The 9,413-nt window shown below is 43.5% G+C and overlaps 1 protein-coding gene across 1 annotated transcript; it reads left to right on the top strand.

The window, feature by feature from the left end:
* Nucleotides 1–2,607: 2,607 nt before the first annotated feature.
* On the top strand, nt 2,608–8,720 carry LOC125528797 (protein LSM12 homolog A-like). The gene is made up of 5 exons (XM_048693234.1): nt 2,608–2,883; nt 3,002–3,170; nt 6,828–6,908; nt 8,040–8,163; nt 8,267–8,720. The coding sequence occupies exons 1-5, from the start codon at nt 2,763–2,765 to the stop codon at nt 8,315–8,317; spliced, it is 546 nt and encodes a 181-aa protein (XP_048549191.1). The 5' UTR covers nt 2,608–2,762; the 3' UTR covers nt 8,318–8,720.
* The last annotated feature ends 693 nt before the right edge of the window (nt 8,721–9,413 follow it).

The following is a 9,413-nucleotide window of genomic DNA, read 5'->3' as shown; positions in this document are numbered from 1 at the left end:
CCCTTTTAGGGATCCTGATCTTATCCCTTCGGGATATGATACCATTCCTTTTAAGGAAGGATCTTGGTGTGCCTAGCCCAGGAGTGTGGGGACTTTCCCACTACCCACATTCATGTGGGTCCCCCTATAGGTGGGACCCACTCCGAAACCTTCTAGAACCTTCCCGGCACAATACCGAAAAAACCCGAACATTTTTTGGAAACCTGAATATGACTTCCCATATATAAATCTTTACCTACTTCGGGGCTCCTCGTGATGTCCCGGATCCCATACGAGACTCCGAACAACCTTCAGATTTCACCATATTTATATCTTAATACAACCCTAGTGCTATCGAGCATTAAGTGTGCGATCCTACGGGTTCGAGAATCACATGTAGGCATGACCGAGACTCCTCTCTGGTCAATAACCAATAGCGGGACCTTGAGGCCCATATTGGTTCCTACATATGACATGAATATCTTTATCGATTGAACCACGATGTCAAGGATTCTGCCAATCCCATATGCAATTCCCTTTGTCCGGCGATATGTTACTTTCCCGAGATTCGATCGTCGGTATCTCCATACCTAGTTTAATCTCGCTACCACAAGTCTCTTTACTCATTCCGTAATACAAATCCCCGTGACTAAACTCATTAGTCACTTGCTTGTAAACTTGTTGTGATATTGTATTGCCGAGAGGGCCTAGAGATATCTCTCCGTCACACGGAGCGACAAATCCCAGTCTCGATCCATGCAACCCAACAAATACCTTCGGAGATACTTGTAGAGAACCTTATGATCACCAAGTTATGAAGTGATGTTTGATAGCACATAAAGTATTCCTCCAGTATCCGGGAGTGGTATGATCTCATGGTCTAAGGAACTAATACTTGACATGAAGAAAGCTATAGCAAATAACTAAATGATCTGATGCTAAGCTTACGGTTGGGTCAGTCCATCACATCATTCTCCTAATGATGTGATCCCGTTATCAAATGACAACTCATGTCTATGGTCAGGAAACCATAACCATCTTTGATCAACGAGCTAGTTTAGTAGAGGCTTACTAGGGACACAGTGTAGTTTATGTTTTCACGCATGTATTTAAGTTTTCGGCCAATACAATTCTAGCATGAATAATAAACATTTATCATGAACAGGAAATATGATAATAACCATTTTATTATTGCCTCTAGGGCATATTTCCATCAGTAAAACCATACGTCTTGCTTTGATTATATTGATGTGATGGAGTATCCAGGACAAGATGATCTACCTCGAGGTCATATGGTTGTGTTCTAAACCCTAAGGCTGGTAATCATGCCTCTAAAGACTAAACTCCACAGCTTACACACAAACACACACCGAGGGTACCTAGGTTACACATATGGTCGGTTGCCAATCATGCTTGCTAGTGAGCTATCCTTGAAGTGCATGTCGAGGTTCATAGCTTCTGGAGTCCTTCCTCGTGGAGATTGGTGGGACGTACGCTCGACCCGTGGAATGTGGGTTGTATAGGCTAGTACCCCTTAGCCTAGGACACCGTCACCAAGCCACCCTTAGTTCTTTGAAGATTAATACACCAGTTGGTGAACGTCATCCCCATTCTCCTTAAACAGGTTTCTCAAGTGACCACAAATAGCACACCAGTCCGATAATCGTTCGTACTTGACTTTGTAAATCTGACGCACAAGATCGCGAACCATGGAGACAACATTTTTAGTGGTTTCTGAAAATTTTTCATCCAAACTTGATAGAAGTTACCAGTAAAATCATAAGATTATGATTCAATGTACATGACTTCTCCAACCTTGGTCGCAAGGGGTGTGACTAGGTGAGTGTATCCATCCGGAACACCATGTATCTAAATCCATAAATCAAGCGTATCCAAACTAATCACCAAGGGCTTCATCACACGATCATATGGAGTAATGATGACTGTGTTTCCTCGGAAGTTCCAAGGTCCATCTTGCATCACCCTCTCCTAGTTGTCGAGGCAAAAAACTGAAGGGTATGCAGATTATCTTTGAAGGGCCTAAATTTCACATCTCGAGCCAGATTCCACGCTAACCTCATATTCTTGAAGAACCAAGCTTGGGGGTAGGGTTTCTCCATGTGCGCCCCTGTGATTGCCATCCACCTAGTGGTAGCCGGCGATGCCTTCTTTTCATTAAAGACCATGTCGTCCAAATCTTCCTCACTAAGACCCAGCTCCTTCATCAGCGACCCCACCTCGCTAACTGCCTCTGATCCGGATTCCGTTGAGGACTTCAAACCTGACGGTGCGCTCTTCTCCACCTGGAAGTCCTAACCTGATGAAACTAGATCGGGTATTTGTTGTGAGAAACCCTAGCACGCGTGTAGCCCTTGAAAACACCCCTTACCAGGACCGGGCGGCGATCGCAAGGATCAAACCGTATCATCCCAAATCGAGGGGGAAGGAACAACGGCAGGGAACAAGGAAACTCTACGGCGGCGTGGTCACCATCGAGAGAACCATAACCCTAGCAGGAGGGAAACTTTTGAGGCATGACGGAGAACGAATTAAAATGCCTCCCTGCATGGGCTTACAGTGGCAGGCCCATATACACAAGAAATATACAGAGGAAAGCACTGCAAACGGGCCGTAGTCTTTTCCGCATCCGGCATCCCCACCTGTTCTCCACTGGCACGCGCATCTCCCCGCAGAATCTGCCGGACTCTGAAACCCCACGCAGACACAGCTCCGCTCCGCCCTCACCCGGCCACCTCCTCCCACCCACCGCCGCCGGCGGAGCCATGGAGGTCGGCGGCGAGGAGTTCGCGGTCGGCGTGGTGATCTCCGCGAAGACCACCCTCGGGGAGGAGTTCGAGGGCCAGATCGTCTCCTTCGACCGCCCGAGCAACCTCCTCGTCATCCATATCCTTCCCAAATCCCCCTTTGCTCCCGGCCTCCGTCTCCATGCCGTTTACTCCTGCCTCCTGCTCTATTTCCGTGTGCTGCGTGGTTGCTTTGTTTCCATGACGGCGTAGATCACAGGAGGGCGTGGGCAGGGCGGAGAGGGGCGAGCGGCGGAACGTGAGGGTGCTCAAGGCCAACTACATCCAGGAGTTCTCCGTCGTCGGAAAGTACGACGACCCGCTCGACCCGGCTGGCTGTGTGCTCGACCTCGCCGCCATCCACGCCAGGGAGGAGGCCGCCCTCAGGTGCGTCATACTGCATCCCAAACCCTTCTGGTACTACTTTCTAGTCATTGCTAGTTAGGCATGTGATGCTTATTTTTTTACCTTGTTTGAATTTGAGATGCGGTCAAGATTCAATCAATGAGCTCGGAAAACATGAACACCACAACATTGTTTTGGATTCTAGTTACTGTAAATGTGAATTCATGTTTTGAGGACACAACAATGTTCATTTGACCAATGTTCTCTTTGTTCTAAAATTGAACCTGACCCTTCTAGTTGGTACAGGTGATACTGAAATAGGGTCTGGACAAGAAAGTGATAGCAAGTAAAGGTGATACTGATATAGCTGACTTGAGCTATAGCTTGATTAAGCAAACTAGCTATTTAGAACTTGCCACACATTTGGTTATATTGCGTTTGAAGGCGCCTTCTTTGGTTCTAATGCAAATAAGCCTAGATCTTTTGAGGTTGGTCACTTCTATGAGAGAAGGCGGAGCACATCTCTTCTCTACTATTAAAGGGGAGTTTGTGCGTCGTTCGTTTCCCAGAGCCCCACCGGTTGAAGGATCCTCCCACAATTCTCTATTTTTTTTAACCGTCCGCAATCCCACCCAGTTTGGTAAGTGTTGATTCAGTCACATCCTCTTCCTTTCCTAGGATGCACTCATGTATCTCCTCAGCAGATCCACTGCCATAAAAAAGAAATCATCAATAAAAAATTGTCTCCAGCAGCACCAGCCAATTCACTACCATACATGGCAAATCAATCTATCTATCTTCTACATCTATCTACACTACCTAAAAAAGACATAACACTCCCATTTCACTCAACCTTCGTCTGCCTCCATTCCATGCTTAGCACGCCAAGAAAACCAGAGGAAAGCCGACCCGCTACGACCCACACACGCACATTCATCCTCCCCTCTATTCCACTGGGTTTATTTCTTCAATGTTAATCAAGTCTTTAGGTTTTAGAGAAATAGAGAGGGGTTGGTGGAGGAGGAATTATTTGACGGTAAATCGAATCAACAATACTGCCTAATGTTAGATATGACTAATGTTAAACCACTAGAATGTGTGTACCCCGTTGCAACGCACGGGCAATTAGCTAGTATGAGAGAGAAGTTGTTAAACATTTCTTTGTTGCGTACCATTCTTGCATAGGAGGGCTAGCCAATTCAGCTCTCCTTGCTCTAAACTGCTCCTAAAAGCTAGGATTCTTCGATTGTTCCAGTCCAGTCACAAAACATGGCCAGGATAGGCTAGAAAACTTATTATCCAAAGCCCTGTCCATCGAAAGTTCACTATCCTGGTCTAAAAGCATGCTTGCGAAAAGGCATAACAGTTTCCAAATAGAAGATACATAAACAGGGGAGACACCTCTAAAATTAATCACTCCATAACTAGATTGGGTACTATGGTCATTTCCAAATTAGTCTTCATCTGCAGAAAATAAGTGGAAGAAGCAATCTGGACAACTTCAACGGGGCTGTTCATAACCCTTGTACACACACATCTCACTAGATTGATTTTTAGACATACTTCACTAACACGGCATCACATACAAATGCCAAAATTTAGCAACCAGGTTGGATTTTACGAATCGGTGGTCCTTTCAGAATTTATTTGTGTTTTCTTTTCATGCCACCCATTGGTGACCAAAATAAGCAGCTTTACTAGCCCAATAACATCTTTTAAGAAAGGGGAAGTATGACTAGTAGCATAAGCAGTCATTTGAGGTTCTGGTATTGCATTGACAATTACCTTCCAATTTTCATTGCATTCGGACCTGCAACTCTTGATCCAGGAGGCTAATAAGCAGATATTGCGGTCTCTCAAATTTTGGGGGCTTACCCCACCCCCCCTGAGTTCTCACAAATAGATCTCACTTGCGTAGGTTGTACAAGTGGCGGGCCTCATAATTGTCCTACAAACAGTGCAATATTTGGCTGTTAATAGCATAGCGCACCTAGGTTGATGATGCATCATATCGTTTAGATGGATGTGGAGATGATATTCCAGCAATACAGTAAGGACTGAGATTGAATGTGTAACCAAGGAAAATTGGAAGAATTCAGAGCAGTGCACTATGATTGTCCTACAAACAGTGCACTATTCGGCTGTTAATAGCATAGCCCACCTAGGCAACTTGATGATGAATCATATCGTTTCGATGGATCTGAAGATGATATTCCAGCGATATAGTAAGGACTGAGATTGAATGTGCAACTAAGGAAAATTGGAAGAATTTAGAACTGGTACTGATACTGTGGTTTTGGATTAGAATAGGGGCATCAGTTTGGTATTTTGTTGGAAATTCAGTTGTTTCCTTTCTGGCTCTCCAATCATCGAATGATCAGACCTGTATTGGCCTTGTTTGTAGCTAAGCAGAAGTTCCTTTTTCGCGACGCAGAAGTGGATTGATAAATCTGGCAGATGTATAACTGACATTGTATGCTACGTGTCATTTTAGAACTCGTGACTGAATTGATCATGGTTAAAATTTGGATCTGGGTTCGGGTCAATTTGGTTCCAGAGTTTGTCTTCTGATTAAGGATAGTAGCCTCAAGTACATGCATGCAATACTGCTAGGCTGCATATACGGTATTGTTTGGATGGTGCCAATTTTTGCCGTGCCAAATATTAGGCAGCCTATGACTATTTGGCACTGGCTTGATTTGTTTTTTAAAAATCTGTCTGCCAATGGAAACCCACCTATCTCTCACATATTCCTACCAAATGGTTGGCAATAAGGGTGCAAGAATCCTTGGCCAAATTGTCTTGCCAAATTTTGGTATGGCGAGATTGGGTGCCAACCAAACACACCCATAGAATGCACCAGCACCCTTAAGGTTTACTACACTAGGCCATAAATAGTAGTTATAGAAGTCGTGATAATTTCTGAAATTAATTTTTGTCATGGAGATGATACCACACTACAGCAGATCCAAATTCGATTCACAACTTTAGCCACTAGTTATTTGGGTTCTTTGGCTGTTAACTTGCTAGATGACATTTGATTTCAGACTCAGTGTTGAGTTACTAGCATTTGGATTGTCTTCGCGAGTTGATGAAAGTCTACCATTTAGGGGGTGCATATATATTACAGTATTTGGGTAATCTGGTGTTTAGTTATATAATAGTAATAGCTCAACAGGTGAACTTAGATGGAGAAGTGTGCAGAAAATAAAAGGCATCATAAACACTTCCATTTTAACACTATGCATTTGTTTCCCTGCATTGAACTCAAAATGAAAATGACAAGTGCGGTTTGTTTTGGCGAGAGTTAATCCCAACATATTGTCATATTGCAAATTCTGACAACAACTGATTTAATGCACCTATAGGTATGACTTTTGAGGTTGAGCGCTTCCTGGAAGATGTTATAAACCATAGTGGTTGACTAATGATGTGTATGATCACAATCATGCCTCTTTATGTCACTGGTTTTGTGCTAAAGAGCTAGCAAATTGGTTTTCTATGATTTTGCTTATTACTTTTGCCATTTGGGCTTTATCCCTCGCGATTCTTGTTTTTGGTGTTTATTGGTTCTATCATTTATGGTGATAGGTTTTATCATGCTTAATGTTACTATCTAGAAGCTGCAAATTAGCTTCCATGTTGTTGGCTTCCGCACTGCGACATTTTGGTTCTCACACTGCATGCAATGATGCACAGGCAAGCTGAGATTGAAGCTGAGAGAATTGGTGTTGGTGTCACCCCAGAAGCTCAAAGATTATTTGATGCATTGTCGAAGACGTAAGTTTGACCTTTCATTATGTCTTTCTTGGATATTCATTCTTTTGACCATTTTCCTATGAATCGGCCTTTATTTTTGTACTCCGTAGTTACCAAATATTAATTGAGGAAAGAAACTAGGAACCTTTAGGTATATATGCTGGTCAAATCTTTATTAGTTTCTTTCACATTTTGTTAGTATTAGGCCCCGTTGGTGATGCGGGATCCTGACCCCCTCTCCTTATGGATAATAGACTCTTCTTTTCATTCCCCACCGAAATTACTTAACAAGTACATTCTCATGTCAACTTTCTTGATTGTGAAGTTTGTATCTGCAAAAAAGGGAAGTAAATGTGCAAGCCTTTTTTTGTATGATATCGAATCTTCTGGCTGTGGCCTGTTCAAAAGCTGGAAGAACATTATTATGCAAGAAGTTGCTGGCATGTGTGTCAACTTGTTTTTGAGGTTAATTTTATGCTACTTCCTGGTGTGCTAGCTCTTAACACAGAGCTATGCTTGGTATTGAGGGTTCTTTTGGGTGGTTATTGTCAAGCTGGTGTCTCAGTATGTTCTTTGATTTTCCGTCTGTTTCTCTGTGTAAGACTTGTGTTGCTGATTTGGTTGAGGCTTTTCTGACGAAGCCAAGAAAGTTTTTTTGTGTGTGTGTCATATAAAGGTGCAAAAAGGGGATATTTTGCATTTGCCTGGAAATGAGATATGACTAGAACCAGCATCAACCTTGTCCCTGAGAAATAATTGTGGTAAGAGATGCCGTGTAGGTATTAGGTAAGCGCCATAGAATGCTGAAACATTCTGTACTTTAGTGAAAGTTGCAGCACTTTGCACTTTTTCCCGTAGCAACCTTTCAATCAGCTTTACTCTGAACAAATTGATTTCACTTTATGCGGTTTTGCTACAATTTGTCCACACTAAATTATGTATGGTTTACTATGATTTTGGGGGCATTTCTAAATCATTATCAAGCTCTGTTGGAGATGCTGTGTGTATTCATCAGTTTCTCTACCAGTCAGGGATCCTCATGTGTTGCACCATTATCGCAAATGTTTGGTGTTTATGAAAAATTTATGGAGGCTTTGACTTTTTTCTCTAGTTCCTCATGTCACTAAATAACGGAGTCTATTTCCCCACCAGGCTTCCAGTTCATTGGGACAAGACCGACATTGTTGTAATGAAGGAGGTTCGTGTATGCAGTCCCTACCTGCCTGAAAATGTCAGCGGCGGAACATCAGCTGCTAATGAACGGGTTAAGAAAGTGGTAATGCGTCTATACTTGTAGATCAATGTTTACACTTTTCAACATCTGAACCAGGAAAATGACTAATTGTTGTTTTCTTTTGGTGTGTGTTTATTTTGTGCAGCTGGACTTTGAGAGGAAAAGACAACATGTGCGTGTACCTGGCCAATTCTAACTTGTTCGACTTGACAATTTTCCACCTCAACTCCTGCTGTGATCTGTTTCTAAATCCGACCTTATTCGTCCAGTTTCATCAGTTGAATTTTCTAAAAATCTGTTTCAGCATGCCGTTCTCACAAACTACCACACTAGCAAGCTTATTGATACTCTGCTATTAGATGCCGTATGTGGTGGTGAATAATTGCAGCACGCCGTGCTGATAATTCTGTGGCTGATAGTGAAAGGTTGTGTGGCTGAAGCAAACTAAGGAAAGAAAATAGATTGGTGGCACTGAAAGAATAGGAAGTTGTATTAACAACTAAGAAAAGATGCGGAGCAAAGCCAAAACTGAAAATTAGTCTCTCAGACTTTGTATTACTCTTCCTGGTGGAATAATATTTCCAGCTTGTGATGTTGTATTCTTTTGCTTCCCTTGCAATCCATGGTATTGGACGTGTAAGGCGGAATCGTGTTAGCTTTATTGGTGAGATGATATCGCGGTGTGGTTCCGTTCATGTTTTGCGATTGTACTCCAGTTCATGGCTGGGACTCTATTGATGCGTTGTGGACTGTTTATATGGTGCAGGATTATGCTATTTTCTTCAACAAAATGTGAAGGATAGATTTCCCGAGAAGGGACATTGGGTTGGGTTTGCGTTGCATCAATCTACTCCCTCCGTCTAATGTAAAAAAAATCCTATGTTATGGGACGGAGGGAGTATTTTGCAACTTGTATCTTGCGGTGATGACTCTATCAACCTAGTATAAGATTCCATTGATTCCATTGGCTCCTCCGGCCAGCTTGGTTCCATTCCCCGGAGAGCGAAAGATATCCGGCCTTCCTTTTCCCACCTATCTTAATAGTTGGCCCTCAGAGCAACTCCAACGGGTCGGCCGTCCTCCTGCCGTCCGCTCTCTTTTAATTTTGGGTCGACAGTGCGTCCAACAGGCTGACCCATTTCATGACTGCGTGCGTTTTAGATTATGCCGTCGCCCTGGTTTTGGCGCACCAGCGCGCGGGGGAAAAGCGGCCTAGCGCGCGAGAAAGGTTCGCTCGTGCGCCGTGGTCGGCGCTCGTTATAAAGAAGGCGCTCCCTCCACACTCCGTCCGC

Source organism: Triticum urartu, unplaced genomic scaffold (genome assembly GCF_003073215.2).
Source record: "Triticum urartu cultivar G1812 unplaced genomic scaffold, Tu2.1 TuUngrouped_contig_5118, whole genome shotgun sequence".
NCBI classification, from domain to species: domain Eukaryota; kingdom Viridiplantae; phylum Streptophyta; class Magnoliopsida; order Poales; family Poaceae; genus Triticum; species Triticum urartu.
The sequence above is the reverse complement of the archived record's forward strand: the minus strand, read 5'-3'. Positions and strand labels throughout refer to the sequence as shown.